Source organism: Salmo salar, chromosome ssa27 (genome assembly GCF_905237065.1).
Source record: "Salmo salar chromosome ssa27, Ssal_v3.1, whole genome shotgun sequence".
Lineage (NCBI taxonomy): Eukaryota > Metazoa > Chordata > Actinopteri > Salmoniformes > Salmonidae > Salmo > Salmo salar.
The window spans coordinates 4,425,977-4,444,374 of NC_059468.1; the positions used below are offsets into that span (position 1 = coordinate 4,425,977).

General features: G+C 42.0%; 1 protein-coding gene across 1 annotated transcript; it reads right to left on the reverse strand.

The window, feature by feature from the left end:
* Window positions 1-11,179: 11,179 nt before the first annotated feature.
* Window positions 11,180-15,374, reverse strand: gdf6b (growth differentiation factor 6b). The gene is made up of 2 exons (XM_014177002.2): window positions 14,017-15,374; window positions 11,180-13,613 (listed from the first exon to the last, which is right to left on the reverse strand). The coding sequence occupies exons 1-2, from the start codon at window positions 14,369-14,371 to the stop codon at window positions 12,715-12,717; spliced, it is 1,254 nt and encodes a 417-aa protein (XP_014032477.1). The 5' UTR covers window positions 14,372-15,374; the 3' UTR covers window positions 11,180-12,714.
* Between the last annotated feature and the right edge of the window lie 3,024 nt (window positions 15,375-18,398).

The window sequence follows — 18,398 nt, forward strand, 5'->3', positions numbered from 1 at the left end:
CTAGATTTAGGGCTGTCAGAGCAATCAACACCAAAAGGTGAAAGAGTGGAGCCAGGACCTCCGCTACTTACCCCCTGACCAATGAGTTGATCAGACCTCTGGTATCAAGAACTGGAGTGCTCAACTCAATAGTCCCTAAAGAAAGGTCTTTGGGTGCAGGGTGGATCAAATCCATGGTAATGGTGATATGTCCATGTTTTACTTCTCAATATTACATAACACTCGCTACATTTCTTATAGTCACCTTTATCTTGAAGATGATACCACTTTGAATAGAGTAGGTATACACAATCGTACATTCTTCTCTAAATGCGTTTACAAACTAGCCAGATGGGGAGTCATTACTGGTAAAAAAATCTAAGGAAAGTGAGGAGAGAATCAAGGATAGGTTCAAATGTATTATGGCTACATGGCTAGGCGGTTCCATGTTCCAGACAGAAGTCTGGGTGAGGGTGTGGAGCAGAGCTGATTGACAATCTTATCAGGACAATGAGGGAAGCTTGGCAAAGCCAACCTGCAGCTTCTTTTAGATGAATAACAACGCGGTGGGAGGTCTGGTCTGACCCCAGTGTTAATGCCCATACACACTGACCTCTCCCATGCCTTGTGCCTCCTAAAGCCAAATTTGAAAAGTAGCTTACAGATTTAGTAGATCAAAACATGCTTTCATCATACTCCCCGTGTTGTACATACTGCTCTGATGTGGCGAGAAGCACACAGTTTATACAAAGAGAAAAAAATACCCACTATATAGGGTACCATTTGGCCTCTTTATTCTGGACTGGACAAAAATAAATAAGTTACTTTAATAAGTTACTACTGACTATTCATCTTTGAATGGATGTCTGTGTGGGAAAGATAGGGAGCCTGTAAGAGTTTATACAGTCAATGTCAGCTAAACTAAATCGTGCTGCTATTATGGAACTCATATGTAAAATATTTCCTCTTGAAGTTACCATACATTTCCTTAGACGGCTTAAGAGCTGTAATTGAAAACACATTGCATGTGGACTGTTGAGTTACAGTAGCCCAATAATAGTTGAAATCTGTTTTCTTTTTAGAGGATGTTGACTGAAACATATTGCCATTTTATAGACTACATTTCTTTTAGTGCCAATAAATTTGTTCTCATGGCAACTTATTGCTTATTTTAGCGCAAGATGTATCTGCATTGCAGGACTCCATAGTGTTTCTCTTCAGCTCTTTTTTAAAAAACGTAATGTTATCCAACGATAAATACTGAGATTATATTGACAGTGCTATTTTTTCCCCCAAGCTTTAATCTTCAGTTTGAACCCAAAACGTATAATTTCTTCCTCAAAATATGCATGGGTGAGTGCCCAAATGTATGCCAGTGAGAGCTAAGATGAGTGTGCACTGGGAATAAGTGTGCGTGTGTGTGTGCGTGCGTGTGTGTGCGTGCGTGTGTGCCTGTGTGTGGCATAGCAGCGGGGCTTTTCCATCTTATTAATGGAAAACATTAGTGTCATGGCCCAACCCCTCCCCCAGCCCTTTCCCCCTTGTTTAATTCAGTCCATCAACACTTCCTCCTTCAGCCTGTTAGTGTCACAGAGCATTTCCTCTCCCGACTCAACGAGCCCCAGCTCACAAGAAACGGCCCGGTTTTGGGTTTCTCTCAAAAAGCAAAGGGCTTCAAAGTCAAGAACTGCTTTTGGGATTTTTATTTACTCTAAATATTACTTGAATTTCCTTCCCAAATAGCACTTGTTCACATTTCTTTTGGAGAAAATGAAAGTAAGCGAGATGATTATGTTATGGATTGAAATAGGTATTGCGTTGCTTATTGAACATGAAAATAATTTGACCAGGTGTCAACACCTTTGAGAATACTAAATGGCTAAGTTATGTTAATATTCACACAAAGGGGTACAAGCTCTCCAGAGGACCACAACTATCAAACAGGACAGGATGGTGTAACTAAATGTCTGTCTCAGACACAATATATAAACAACACCACAAAATCCAATTCAACATTGGTACCAAAGATTATTTGAGGGTAAACATTTCTAGTAGTGTGCAATGCAACGTGCTGCACCGTCTCCTTGCCAGTTAAGGGCAGGAGAAAAAACAGACAATCTGTAGGTAATCAACAGCCCAATAAATGTCTGTGATCTTTTTGGGGAAATATACTCACTAATGGCTTGCCTTGTGTCCTGTGTCATTTCCTTTTGATGTGAAAAGGCAGTGATGATCTGTGATCTGGCTGTGTAGTAAAGAGCCCTCAGCAGGCATTTCTAATTAGTTGGGAGAGACTGATTTACTGTGGACCCTCCTCATCTGGTTCACATTTCAAATGCAGACTGACTGTAAAACAACACTAGCACTGCTGTCACTGAGCCCAAGCCTTCTAATGTACAAAAGAAGTCCAGACCCCTGATTATCATTCAGCCAAAGCACATGAATGGGCCGGGGTCACCCTGGTTTTACTTAAAGCCCCCCTCTTTAAGTATCATACTCCCACATAAAACTAACGTCAAGTGTATACTACATACAGTCCTCTGCCAAATCAGAGCCAGGTGGTCGTATGAGAAAGCTCATAATAGAAGGCTATTACAAACATCTGTATGTTCTATATGTCCTCATCATTTGATCCCTGGTATGACAGTAAAAGGCTGCAGCACCAGGGTTAACGCTACAACAGACCAGGTTTGGGGAAACACCCTATCTAACTCTAACTGGGTTTGTTCCCTTGCCAAGCCAGGCAGTGAGTGATTGGGATTTCCTATGGGAGAGGGAGCTCTTTCTTCAGGCTGATCACTGAGCCTAGTAAAACTTTAAACTGTTCTAATCTCCCTAAAACTCTAAACGAGGCAAATGTTAAAGATAATACGTGTAAAACAAACAGTGAAATAGTAAGCATTCAGGATTATTTCATAACAGAGTTTTAGACAGATTCAGGGATAGGGTTTTAAGATGTGAACAGAAGTTCTGTCAGATATTCGCTCAGTGTGGCTGGATGAGTCGAGACCAGAATCTGCTTCTCCCAGCAGGTAGTGCAGGGTATGCTCAAGGGGATAGTGTTTTGCTAACAGCACTGACCCACAGAAGACCCCTCTCTCCCTGGATTAGTGAGCCTCCCTCTGACCTCCTGCTATCAAAATAGACCTCCTTCATCACTTTGCTTACTCACTCGACTGTGCAATCCCTCTTTTCCACCTCTGTAACAATTAGAGGGCTCAGGGGTTGCTGCCATTTGACTCCTCTGTAGAAAAGACTTCCACTTTAAAGCCATTTAAAAGGAGGTTTAACAAGAGCAAACACAGAGGTCCAGGCCAAGGGAGATCACTTTTGCCTGTTAGCTTGACAAAAGAGACACGTGTTTGAGGAAAGATATCGAGTGTCTAAAACCTACAATGGAATACAATGTAAATTTAAATACAGTTTGAGAACATTTTTATTGGAGAAAAGTAAAACATCTCTTTGAAAGAAAACCTTGTCCCTTAGCAGTCAGTGTTATCTCATTTGAAGTCAACTGTAATTTCCATCTTGATTTAAACAAGCATGAAATAGCAATCACTTTGTTTCTCGACAGATATTTCCCTAACTCAGAGCAAAATGGCTCCAGTGAGACAGACATAGCCGAAAAGGCCTCCTGATATCCCTATAGAAAAGCAACATTCCGATCTTTTGTTCTCCTCTGTTCTGCCTTAAAGTAGCCTCTTCTTTTTATATCTTACTTGTTGTATAGGGCCGGTTGGGACAGGCTGCCATTCTGCACAGAGAAAGGCAGGGGAGGGCTGCAGAAAGCATCACACACATTCCTTTCCCTTGTTCCCCTCTTTCTCTTGATTGCCAAACTCTTTATTACTGGATGTATACCTTGTAGAATGCACACAGGCCACAGAGACAATAGGCCACTTGACCTTTGGTCTGTAGGAAAAGGCATGCTCAAATCTCATGTCAGGATCCTCTCTTACCATTGTTTTCAGGACTGGAGCCTGAATGTAGCTCTATACTAGGGGTCAGGCCATGCATCTGCCCACCACGCCTCACCAACCAATTTGTTTGTCCCTCTTCCGCCTCTCTACAGACAGACACATACACATACACATACAGCCCACCCATGGAATATAGAGTTTTACCCCCTTAAACCCCGTAAACTGTCACTCAAGTCATTCAACTATCTCTCAATGCCAACAGTTTTGAATTAAAACATATTCATATTGTCAATGGGTCAAATCTCTGCTCTCGCACTCTTTTTCTGTGTGAAGAAGAATATAGAAAACCTGGAAATGTACAATACTACTTTTTAACATTGACCAACAGTAACTATTGATGTATTGACAGAGCAGCCTTTGCAAACCATTTGGAGTGACTTACAGCACCAGTCAAAAGTTTGGATACACCTAGTCATTCAAGTATTTTTCTTTATTTTTCTTTATTTTCAACATTGTAGAATAATAGTAAACACCAAAACTTTGAAATAACATGTGGAATCATGTTGTAACGAAAAAAGTGTTAAACAAATGAATGTTATATTTTAGATTCTTCAAAGTAGCCACCCCTTGCCTTGATGACAGCTTTGCACACTCTTGGCAATATATTTTGATTTGTTTAACACTTTTTTGGTGCTACATAATTCCATATGTGTTATTTCATAGTTTTGATGTCTTCACTATTATTCTACAATGTAGAAAATAGTAAAAATAAAGAAATACCCTTGAATGAGTAGGTGTGTCCAAACTTTTGACTGGTACTGTATGTGACCAACAGGCTTTGAGAGAGTCCTGTTTAGACTGGTGTCCTATAAGGTTTGGTGTAGGGGGACTATAGCAGTGGAGGCTCCTTAGAGGAGGAAGGGGAGAACCATCCTCCTCAGTGAATTTCATATTTTTTCTATTATTTTAAAACATTGAACAAGTTAACCGTTTTAGATAAAAGTATACAAAATATATTCACGTCACCAAATAACTTATTAAAAAACACTGTTTTGCAATGAAGGTCTACAGTAGCCACGAGCACTCTGTAGAGGTAGCACCATGGTATAGCCGGAGGCCAGCTAGTCTCTCTCCTCCTCTGGGTACTGACTTCAATACAAAACCTAGGAGGCTATGGTTCTCACCCCCTTCCATAGACTTACACAGTAATTATGACACCTTCTGGAGGACGTCCTCCAACCTATCAAAGCACTTGCAGCATGAACTGACATGTTGTCCACCCAATCAAAGGACCAGAGAATTAATCTAGTACTGGAAGCATAAGCTACAGCTTGTTGGCACTAGACTGCAAACATTTGGTGAGTAGTTGACTCAAAGAGAGAGAAAGACAATAGCTGAACAATTTTGGACTAATTAATTTCTTTGTTTGGTGTTCATGTTTTTGCTATTCACCCAATGTTCGCGGGTCTGATGGACCAACACCATTATTGGGTTTTTAAAACTATACAGCCATAACAATTTACGTAAAAATACTTAATACTTAGATGTTGACTTATATCAATTACAAGCAATATAGACTGCATACAGTACATGGTTAATATTTGCAATTTACCTCTGCTTGATCACATTTGTCAATAAAAGCGGCATTCGTTTATTTAAAAAAAATACGTGATTTTTGTTTTCAAAAATCGATTATAATCAAGACATGGATGAAATAAATCATGTTTATTTTGAACAAATATAAATGAAACAAGGTTTTCATCACTATTGATGTTAATTGCTTTGAAGTGAACAAATTGGAAAGACACATTTTACATACAGTATTTTATGGAAGTAATAAATGAGCCCCATTGAACACAAATAAAGGCCGGTCTACACACCACACGACGGACAGAGTTTAACTGTTTGTGTGTTGCAAATGTATTTATTGCACTTGATGCATGTGTAATGTGTCTTCCTGTCCTTCTTGGGTCCTCACACATCGCAGTGCTTCTTCTTGTTGCTACCGGCTGCAAACTAGAATGATGAAAACACAAGAATTTTACTAACATCTCACTCACTCACATACATTACCGTTCAAAAGATTGGGGTCACTTAGAAATGTCCTTGTTTTTTAAAGAAAAGCTAATTTTGTTGTCCATTAAAATAACATCAAACTGATCAGTAATACAGTGTAGACATTGTTCATGTTGTAAATGACTATTGTAGCTGGAAACGGCAGATTTTTAATGGAATATCTACATAGGCGTACAGAGGCCCATTATCAGCAACCATCACTCCTGTGTTCCAATGGCACGTTGTGTTAGCTAATCCAAGTTTATCATTTTAAAAGGCTAATTGATCATTAGAAAACCTTTTCACACCCTTGGTGTCCACATCACCAACAAACTAGAATGGTCTAAACACACCAAGACAGTCGCGAAGAGGGCACGACAAAGCCTATTCCACCTCAGGAAACTAAAAAGATTTGGCATGGGTCCTGAGATCCTCAAAAGGTTCTACAGCTGTAACATCGAGAGTATCCTGACTGGTTGCATCACTGCCTGGTACAGCAATTGCTCGGCCTCCGACCGCAAGGCACTACAGAGGGTAATGTGTACGGCCCAGTACATCACTGGGGCTAAGCAGCCTGCCATCCAGGACCTCTACACAAGGCGGTGTCAGAGTGCAAATAGACCCCAGCCACACGAGACTGTTCTCTCTACTACCGCATGGCAAGCTGTACCGGAGTGCCAACTCTAGGACAAAAAGGCTTCTCAACAGTTTTTACACCCAAGCCATAAGACTCCTGAACAGGTAATCAAATGGCTACCCGGACTATTTGTATTGTGCCCCCCCCCCCTCCCAACCCATCTTTTACACTGCTGCTACTCTCTGTTTATCATATATGCATAGTCACTTTAAATATACATTAATGTACATACTACCTCAATTGGCCCGACCAACCAGTGCTCCCGCACATTGGCTAACCAGGCTATCTGCATTGTGTCCCGCCACCCACCACCCACCACCCACCAACCCCTCTTTTACACTACTGCTACTCTCTGTTCATCATATATGCATAGTCACTTTAACCATATCTACATGTACATACTACCTCAATCAGCCCGACTAACCAGTGTTATTGAGTGTCTATATATAGCCTCGCTATTTTGATAGCCTTGCTACTGTATATAGCCTCGCTACTGTTATTTTTCACTGTCTTTTTACTGTTGTTTTTATTTCTTTACTTACCTATTGTTCACCTAATACCTTTTTTGCACTGTTGGTTAGTAAGTAAGCATTTCACTGTAAGGTCTATTATACCTGTTGTATTCGGCGCACGTGACAAATAAACTTTGATTTGATTTGACTTTTGCAATTATGTTAACACAGCTGAAAACTGTTGTTCTGATTAAAGAAGCAATAAAACTGGCCTTCATTAGACTAATTGAGTATCTGGAGCATCAGCATTTGTGGGTTCGATTACAGGCTCAAAATGGCCAGAAACAAAGAACTTTCTTCTGAAACTCTTCTGAGACATGAAGGCTATTCTATGCGAGAAATTGCCAAGAAACTGAAGATCTCGTACAAAACTGTGTACTACTCCCTTCACAAAACAGCGCAAACTGGCTCTAACCAGAATAGAAAGAGGAGTGGGAGGCCCCGGTGCACAGCTGAGCAAGAGGTTGAACAGTTAAAAAGAAGCCTTTATGTCCTGCACATGTGTAACCGCCATCCGCGTCCTGGTTGCATCCTTATCACATTAGCAGCCATGCAGGCTGGCTCATTCCTTGGGCAAGAAGACCATATTTCTCCTCCTGCAGGCTGCTGATTAGCTGGTTGCTGACGGGCTGGTCCTGGGGCTGGCTGAAGGTCAATCTCATCCTTTTCTTCCAACTTACTGTCAGACTCTGAATTGACAGAGACATGATCTTCATATTCGTAAAATTATTTCTAAGGCCCTCTGAGCAGAGAATATTTTTGCCACACTGATTGATTGTGGTAAGGAGCCACACATGCAAAGCTATTTATTTGTTGTGTCCATCCCCCAATTTGCATCTGGCTGGAGTAGAGTGTGGGAAAATACTGCATTTTTTACAATGTATCAAAAATAATGTATCGAAATAATATATTGTAATAACATTGTGCAGGTTCCTGTAAGACATTGTGTAGTTTCACACACTACAAAGGGTAAAGAGTGCGAGAAAAGCGGGAGACAGGCAGGGAGACAGACAGGGTCTTGGTGCTATGTTGAAACAGCAGGCCCAGGGAGGATGAAGACAGAGTGAAGGCACACAGCAAACCTTTTTGTTAAAGTTTTACTTGTTTTCACCTACACACACTTTTCCACACTTTTATTACCCTCGGGTACAGTGGACCCAAACACCACATATGTAATATAAATGTGTAGGGGGGTGCACAGTGTGCACACAATGAAAATGTGTTATTTTACATGTTCTTCATAGAAAATGAGTCAAGGCCAATGAGTCTCAGGTTGAAAAAATAATTAATTGTATTACTTTTCTTTAAGTAAACATTGAAAATGGGTCCCACAGACACGAACACCAAAATGAACACCAAAATGAAGAAGAAGCAAGAGATATATTTTTTGTTTGTTTTTACTTTCACTTAGCTAGCAAATGCAGCTAGCTAGTTTAGCCTACTCAAACACCCGGCTCAAACAGAGAGGGAGGCTATGATTGCTGGCTGGCTATGGCTATCCAACACTGGAACTCTTCCAAGTCAGACCATTTCCGGAGACCTTCTCCCCTTCCTCACCTCGCTCATCAACTCATCCTTGACCGCTGGCTACGTCCCTTCCGTCTTCAAGAGAGCGAGAGTTGCACCCCTTCTGAAAAAACCTACACTCGATCCCTCCGATGTCAACAACTACAGACCAGTATCCCTTCTTTCCTTTCTCTCCAAAACTCTTGAACGTGCCGTCCTTGGCCAGCTCTCCTGCTATCTCTCTCAGAATGACCTTTTTGATCCTAATCAGTCAGGTTTCAAGACTGGGCATTCAACTGAGACTGCTCTTCTCTGTGTCACGGAGGCTCTCCGCACTGCTAAAGCTAACTCTCTCTCCTCTGCTCTCATACTTCTAGACCTATCTGCTGCCTTTGATACTGTGAACCATCAGATCCTCCTCTCCACCCTCTCCGAGTTGGGCATCTCCGGCGCGGCCCACGCTTGGATTGCGTCCTACCTGACAGGTCGCTCCTACCAGGTGGCGTGGCGAGAATCTGTCTCCGCACCATGCGCTCTCACCACTGGTGTCCCCCAGGGCTCTGTTCTACGCCCTCTCCTATTCTCGCTATACACCAAGTCACTTGGCTCTGTCATATCCTCACATGGTCTCTCCTATCATTGCTATGCAGACGACACACAATTAATCTTCTCCTTTCCCCCTTCTGATAACCAGGCGGCGAATCGCATCTCTGCATGTCTGTCAGACATATCAGTGTGGATGACGGATCACCAGCTATAGCTGAACCTCGGCAAGACGGAGCTGCTCTTCCTCCCGGGGAAGGACTGCCCGTTCCATGATCTCGCCATCATGGTTGACAACTCCCTTGTGTCCTCCTCCCAGAGTGCTAAGAACCTTGGCGTGATCCTGGACAACCCCCTGTCGTTCTCCACTAACATCAAGGCGGTGACCCGATCCTGTAGGTTCATGCTCTACAACATTCGCAGAGTACGACCCTGCCTCACACAGGAAGCGGCGCAGGTCCTAATCCAGGCACTTGTCATCTCCCGTCTGGATTACTGCAACTCGCTGTTGGCTGGGCTCCCTGCCTGTGCCATTAAACCCCTACAACTCATCCAGAATGCCGCAGCCCGTCTGGTGTTCAACCTTCCCAAGTTCTCTCACGTCACCCCGCTCCTCCGCTCTCTCCACTGGCTTCCAGTTGAAGCTCGCATCCGCTACAAGACCATGGTGATTGCCTACGGAGCTGTGAAGGGAACGGCACCTCCATACCTTCAGGCTCTGATCAGGCCCTACACCCAAACAAGGGCACTGCGTTCATCCACCACTGGCCTGCTGGCCCCCCTACCTCTGAGGAAGCACAGTTCCCGCTCAGCCCAGTCAAAACTGCTCGCTGCTCTGGCACCCCAATGGTGGAACAAGCTCCCTCACGACGCCAGGACAGCGGAGTCAATCACCACCTTCCGGAGACACCTGAAACCCCACCTCTTTAAGGAATACCTAGGATAGGATAAAGTAATCCTTCTAACCCCCCCCCTTAAAATATTTAGATGCACTATTGTAAAGTGGTTGTTCCACTGGATATCATAAGGTGAATGCACCATTTTGTAAGTCGCTCTGGATAAGAGCGTCTGCTAAATGACTTAAATGTAATGTAAATGTAAGGTAAGCTTTTGATTTTATAAATGTATTGCAACTGGGGCTCGCCAGTGTAACCACTAAACTGCTTGCTGACTGTACACTGTACTGCATGATTGTAGCGGGTTTACTAATGTGTTAGTTCTAGTAGCTTCGGCGATGTAGGTAGGCTGTGTGTAGCGGTTGGCGGTTATGATATGAAGGTTTGGCTTGGAAAGGTTTTTTGCTTGGTCACAGACAGCTAAAGTTTTGTCCATGGAAGTCTACAAGCGAAGGGAAAAGGTGTGAGGAGGAGAGCGCATAGATACATGAAGGAATTTTATATTGAGCCAAATGATCATGCTGTTTGTATGTGGGTGTTATGAAAGTGAACTTTGTTTGCGTGTGATCAGGGGTGTATTCATTCCGCCGATTCTGTTGAAAAACGTTTTTGAAACTTAAGCAAACGGAACAAAACGGGGATAAACATTCCTGAATTGGTCCAATAGAAACTCTTGTTTGCAACTGTCGGACTAAGGATTACACCCTTGATCAGCTAGATTGAATGTATCACTGTCTGTCTCCTTGATTAATCGACCTGTGCATCTATGTGGTAAACTTTCATTCATCGGCTAGATTGTAGCAAACTCATGATGGGTACAGTGAACATTTTTGTATCATGTAATAGCCTAAACCTATCACTGTTACATTGAGCTGGGTGATTGGAATATGAATAACAGTCATCCAATTTGCTGTATTAAAAATAAAGCCATGCTCATAAAGAAAATAATCGTCCTCCCTCATCTTAAACCTCACCGACCGCCATTGGACTATAGTGACACTGCACAATCGAGTAATGCAAATCAGTTCAAACCGCAATGATACACATATTTTGGAAAATATAATCAAAATACATCATACAAAACATAATTTAATATACTATTATACAAAACATGTAACCTTAACAGGTAAAAAAAGGAATAGATGATTTGGTTAAATAATTTAATTGATTGTTGTTATCATTAATTTGTCATACAGTATGTATTTTCTTATAATTGTATTTGAATAATAATTAGACCTCATTAGTTTTTTGACACAGTGTCAGGACAGTATCACCAATAAACATTTGTAAATGTACCTTCTGTTTTAAACTTGTTAGAGAATATTAAATAAATTGGTTTTGAGTTCCAGTAGAAAATAGAAAGTAAAATACAAAATCCAATAAAGATTACTGTAAAATATTCTAAAACAGGCTGTAACAGGTCTATAAACTATGGAGCAGTATATCAATGCAAAAACACAGGGGTCTTTTTTCTGACTGGTAATCATTTCCTGTTTTAACAGTTAAGGCTCCCTCATTCTTTGCTTGTTTAAATCTACACCATAAGGTTTACAAAATACAATCTTTAAAGTTTTGAAATATGGTCCCTCTTTAACAACAACTTTTAAGACTTTCTGAAACCATAATTTATAAGGTCTTCATAGATGCTTTACAAACCCCATACTGTACGTTACCTTTTAAATAGTATGAATTTTCTTATTAATAAATAAGTTCTGAAGCATCTATACATGGTTTATGAAGGCTTTGTTAAGCCTTCAAAGTTGTTGTTCATGTACAATCTTGTACAGGACCAAAACATGATAGGTATTAAACCCTGACAGCAAACTCCAACAACAAAAATAACTTATTGATAGAACATAAATTATAATTTCCATATCAAGTACTTACATATGGTAATATGAATCTCAGTGCATTACATGAAAAGGCCCATGGGCATTATTTTATCATCTTGTATCTAACCACAACATGACTACGTCCCAAATGACACCCAATTCCCTATATATTGTGTGCACTACACTATGTAGCTAAGTAGGGAATAGGGTGCCAATAGGGTGCCTTGGCTAAGTAGGCTCAGCCTGGGGGCATTTTTGGTGGAAGTGCACTTGAATTACACAGACGTTGCAACTCAATAAGGCTTTACATTCTGAGTAGCACTCAAGCATCCTCTCGAGTCAAAGGCCAAGCCAAGGAGCTATGAAAGGACTTCTGCTTTTGAATGATGTTTTTACATTGATATGACACATTTTTATTTTCAGTCATTTGCTGGGTGTTTAGAAGTGTCCCTCCCGTTAATTGGTAAATAAAAACATGTGACAGGGTTCAGGGACGAAGTAGCCTCGCTTGCCAGGCTTAAACTGAGAACCAGACCAGGGAAGAAGAAATGAACATGGCTTAGTTTGGGGCAGGTGATTATTAATCCCACCACACCATTTTACAATATTAGACAGTGCTCTCTGTTCAGCTACGTCCCAAATGACACCCTATTGCCTATATAGTGCTCTACTTTTGACCAGAGACCCATGGATCAAAAGTAGTGCACTACATAGCGAATAGGGTGCCATTTGGGATGCAACCAATCAGGTAGCTTAAAGTATTGCCTTCACACCAGATAGGCCCTGATGATCACATTGCATTCCCACTCAAAACACAGTCTTTCCAAAAAGGCATTACCTACAACCACACGACTCAACCACCATATCCTCATACTGCTTATACACCACATTATTTCCTGAGTCGATGTAGAGAATACTGATAGGGCTGAGTTTGGACGGGGCACAGCAGCTAGGAGGCATGTTGCTGGGGTTCATCGAATTCATAAGGGTCTGTATGATGGCATGGTTTGTGGGCTCTAGATGTGACCTCAGAGGAAAGTCACACACGCCCTCACAGTGGTACGCCTCGTAATCCAGAGGAGCGATGATCCAATCGTCCCAGCCCAACTCTCTGAAGTTCACACGCAACGGCTTCTTGCTGCATCTCGATTTTGACTTGTTGCCATTCCTCTTCCCGTGGCGATTCTTCAATATAGCAGTCCTGCGTCTCCGGCTGGCTTTGGAACTAGAACGAGGGCCTCTGTCTTTCCCCTTTTCCCCAGGGCCAATCAATGTCCTTCCTTCTCTCCTTTCACTGAAAAGGGTCTGTCTCTTCTTGGACCTGGTGAACACCACTAAAATGGCCTTCTTTTGTTGTGAGCGACCATTTCTGTGAAAGCCCAGATGATGCAAGTCAAGCTCCCTCTCAGGGTTGTCCAGCATGGCCTTGACCTCCAGACAGAACTGGCTCCCCAGTGTGAGGTGATCCCTGTCCTTAAATATTTCCCACACATCTAACACCTCCCATCTGGGCCGATGGGACTCCTGAAGATCCAACGTTCTGGAATCCAGCAGCTGCTGAGAGCGGCAGGAGAGTAGCTGAATGTCCACTGGCTCCATTTCCGACATCCTGAAATTCCCAGACACTTTGGTGTATATCCTCAGCTCAGCCCCCAGCACCTCGGCTCTGTCTGAGAGGGTTGAGACGTCAAACAGATACTGCTGTCTTCGCAAAGGGGAGAGTGGGAGGTCATCTGTGAAAGGCATTAAATAATTGCTGTCAGATACATTTTCGGGGGAGAGCATTCTTTAAAGAGATTACTTTCATGCAATAGGATTTTTTCCCCATTGTTTATCTTCAGTTTATGAAAATCACACTGGCAATTTCAAAACAGTCCACCTATAATATAATAGGCTGTAAATATGAGTATCTTAGCATTACATGGAGGATTAGTTCAATCTTGTATATTGATTGTACATTTTGGGATTTTTTTATTCACAAGAGATAAAACATGACTGATATATACAGTCAGGAATGTGGCTATGTTACACAGACATTCATAACACATTTACTAGGCTACAGCATGGTGAGTGGATGAGAGAAACATAAAAAATGGAAACTGCTATTTTAAACGTGTCTTAAATGGTTTTACATACCTTGTCCGATGTCCACAAAACTTGCTATAGTGTTAGCTGCTTTTGACGACCGAAGGAAACTTGCGTTTAGCCCCAATTTTTCGGCTGTAGAGAAAGTCTTATAAATTGAAAGCATGTAGTCGTGTGGTTCAATTGAATCTTTGAGCCCACCCTTGTAATGCCGTTCATTTGATGATGATGATGATGAGGATGAGTACATATCTTTGAAATATTTTGCCTCTAGTCCATCAAATACTTTCGGCACCTTGCTGCTCTTTGAGGCAGACGGAAGGAAAATAGTAAATGACTGAAAACATGGTAAATCCCATACACATGTGAGGACCGCGTAAAATGTGGTTATTTGATAGAAATCCATAATTTTCCAAATAAATAGATTGATAAAAAAAACGTCAGCGAAATGTCAAATATGTGTCAGAGTAGATGCTTAGTATGTGGCGAAGGGACCACGGGCACTATCGAAGCTGGACTTCATCCACTTTCAACAAGTGCCGACTTTGCAGTGTGAACTACACGGGATCGTCAACTGGGCTAAAAGGAGCGCAAAAACACGCCCAGCTTGGAATTCACTCGCTGCTAATAGTGGACCGGCGGGTTCTAACTTATATCATCATGGTAGAAAAGCAATCAAAGCATCATGTCCTAGTTTACTATCCTGGTAAAGACATGGTCAAATACAAAGACTTCCAGGAGCCTGACACTACAGCCGTCATGTATTTCTTAGCTATCATGTTACCTTAAGCAGGTGTACATCTTCACATGCATTCGTGTGTTCTATTCACTTCAAATGTTGGCACATTCACCTCTCCTTCCCATGACACAGTTCTTAAACAACACTGGTGAGTTCTGTCGGATTAAAACATTATTAATATCAACAGCATTCCTTGTTGACATTAGGCTACATCTAATATCCAGTCACGATTGTGTCTCTCCAGCCTTTTCAGCGCATTCCTCAAGAATGGAACTTTTACAATTTATGGAGTTTCCGCCCCCTAGTGAATAAACTACGCAATCGCTTGGACAGAAAGACAACTTTCGATGCTGCTTTCAGCACCATGGATAGCGTCTTATCATACAACAACATGACAAGCCTTAACAGTCTGATGGCCTTGAGATAGAAGCTATTTTTCAGTCTCTCAGTCCCTGCTGTGATGCATCTGTACTGACCTCACCTTCTTGATGGTAGTGGGGTGAACAGGCAGTGGCTCGGGTGGTTGTTGTCCTTGATGATCTTTTTGACCTTCCTGTGACATTGTGTGCTGTAGGTATCCTAAAGGGCATGTAGTTTGCCCCCGGTGATGTGTTGTGCAGACTGCACCACCCTCTAGAGAGCCCTGTGGTTGTGGGCGGTGCAGTTGCCGTACCAGGCGGTGATACAGCCCGACGGGATGCTCTCAATTGTGCATCTGTAAACGTTTGTGAGGGTTTTAGGTGACTAGCCAAATTTCTTCAGCCTCCTATGGTTGAAGAGGCGCTGTTGTGGGTTGACCATTTCAGTTTGTCTGTGATGTGTATGCCAAGGAACTTAAAACTTTTCACCTTCTCCACTGCTGTCCCGTCGATGTGGATAGGGGGTGCTCCCTCTGCTGTTTCCTGAAGTTCACTATCATCTCCTTTGTTTTGTTGATGTTGAGTGAGAGGTTGTTTTCCTGACACCACACTCTGAGTGCCCTCACCTCCTCCCTATAGACCAGGTGTGCCCAACCATCTTTGACGTGAGATCAAATGTTTTATTTGCCAGCCTGAAGAGATCTACCAGTCTCTAAATCTAAACCAACCAACAAAATGTATGAAACGCAACACACCACTGAGTATGGACCTGCTGCTATGATACCTATTTGATACCCAAATATAATGTGGACCAATAACATGTTTTCCACAAATAAGTGCAACTCATTTAATTTCCTACCTTAGTGTGACTTTTGGCAATGGGTGGAGGCAAGTAGTTTTTCATAGTCAGGGCTGTAGCAGCTTGTTGCAAGTCTCATGCAGGCCACAAGGTGGTCATCAGTCATAATAGATCTGTACTTGGACTTTATTATCTTCATGTGAGAAAATGCAGATTCACAGAGGTAGGTTGATCCAAAAAGGGCTGATAAGTTGAGAGCACGTCTTCTTATGTTGGCATACTTCTCCTCTAGCAGTAGCTCCCAGAACTCTTCCTTCATCTCAGTGGTTGCCCTGGATTTCAGCTGAATGTCATTTCGACGGGGTGACAATTTCAGTTTCTGCTATAGTTGTGTCCAACTGAAAAAGTGATCCCATTTTGGAGGCAATGACTTCCACAATTATGTCTGTGCCAAACGGAAAGCATATATAAGTGGCAATAGGCTCAAATGATGCAACGTCAGTGAAAAGACTGCCAAACTCCGATAAGATGCTCTGGACTTGCTCCACGTAACGTGCACTGTCAAGCTGTGCTGTATCCTTGCCCTGACGTTCAAGTTCTGAAATAATGTGTTGAAAGAAGTGCAGGTCCTTACGTTGCAGCTTTCTTGTGAGCAGTTGTAGTTTGCATTTAAAAGTGTTCACAGAGTTGATCATGTCGATTACATGTTTGCCTTTTCCTTGCAGCACTACATTCAATTCATTAAGCATGTAAGTTAGGTCAGTGAGAAGCTCAATCCAGGAGTGTGTCCTCTAGATGTACATATTCTGCATGTTTGGAGACCTTGAGAAACTCCTCAACTTCAGGGAACAACTCACTGAATCTCCCTAGAAATGTACCTTGGCTCAGCCACTGCACATTCGTGTGCAGCAACAGGTCTGTGTGCTCCGCTTCAGTTTCTTCTAAGTGAGCACGAAATAGCCTCCGCTGTAGGCTTCTTGCTCGAATAGAACACACAATGTCCATTGCAACATCTATCACCTCTTTAATGTTTAACCTCTTACATCTAGACGTTCCGCTAGCGGAACACCTGCTCCAATATCCAATGATAGGCGTGGCGCGAATTACAAATTCCTCAAAAATACAAAAATTTCAATTTTTCAAACATATGACTATTTCACAGCATTTTAAAGACAAGACTCTCCTTTATCTAACCACACTGTCCGATTTCAAAAAGGCTTTACAGCGAAAGCAAAACATTAGATTATGTCAGCAGAGTACCAAGCCAGAAATAATCAGACACCCATTTTTCAAGCTAGCATATAATGTCACAAAAACCCAGAAGACAGCTAAATGCAGCACTAACCTTTGATGATCTTCATCAGATGACACACCTAGGACATTATGTTATACAATACATGCATGTTTTGTTCAATCAAGTTCATATTTATATCAAAAAACAGCTTTTTACATTACCATGTGACGTTCAGAACTAGCATACCCTCCGCAAACTTCCGGGGAATTTGCTAACAATTTACTAAATTACTCACGATAAACGTTCACAAAAAGCATAACAATTATTTTAAGAATTATAGATACAGAACTCCTCTATGCACTCGATATGTCCGATTTTAAAATAGCTTTTTGGTGAAAGCACATTTTGCAATATTCTAAGTACATAGCCCAGCCATCACGGGCTAGCTATTTAGACACCCGGCAAGTTTAGCCTTCACCAAAATCAGATTTACTATTATAAAAGTTTGATTACCTTTTGTTGTCTTCGTCAGAATGCACTCCCAGGACTGCTACTTCAATAACAAATGTTGGTTTGATCCAAAATAATCCATCGTTATATCCGAATAGCGGCGTTTTGTTCATGCGTCCCAGACACTATCCGAAATGGTAAATCAGGGTCGCACGCATGGCGCAATTCGTGACCAAAAAATTCTAAATATTCCATTACCGTACTTCGAAGCATGTCAACCGCTGTTTAAAATAATAATATTATCTCCTTTTTGGCAAACAGAGGAAAAATCACAAAGACGGGGGCGGCTAGGGCACGCGCCTAAGCCCACAGTCCCTTGATCGGCCACTTGAGAAAGGCGATAATGTGTTTCAGCCTGGGGCTGGGATGACGACATTCAGGTTTTTCCCGGGCTCTGAGCGCCCATGGAAGACGTAGGAAGTGTCACGTTAGAGCAGAGATCCTTTGTAAAAGATAGAGATGGCAAAGAAGTTCAAGAAATGGTCAGACAGGCCACTTCCTGTAAAGGAATCTCTCAGGTTTTGACCTGCCATTTGAGTTCTGTTATACTCACAGACACCATTCAAACAGTTTCAGAAACTTTGGAGTGTTTTCTATCCAAAGCCAATAATTATATGCATATTCTAGTTACTGGGCAGGAGTAGTAACCAGATTAAATCGGGTAGGTTTTTTATCCAGCCGTGAAAATACTGCCCCCTAGCCATAACAGGTTAACATCTTCCCGCACAAAGCTTGCTGATGAATTACGCAGCGATAACTAACAAAGTCCGGGAAAGAATCATTCCGTTTGCA

What these genes read in the sequence shown, in the direction of transcription:
- gdf6b (XM_014177002.2), bottom strand. Translation starts at nt 14,371, where the DNA reads ATGGATTTCTATCAAATAACCACATTTTACGCGGTCCTCACATGTGTA. An exon ending in TTTTGTGGACATCGGACAAG is followed by an intron (nt 13,614 to 14,016) that starts GTATGTAAAACC and finishes TGCCTTTCACAG; the next exon opens with ATGACCTCCCACTCTCCCCT.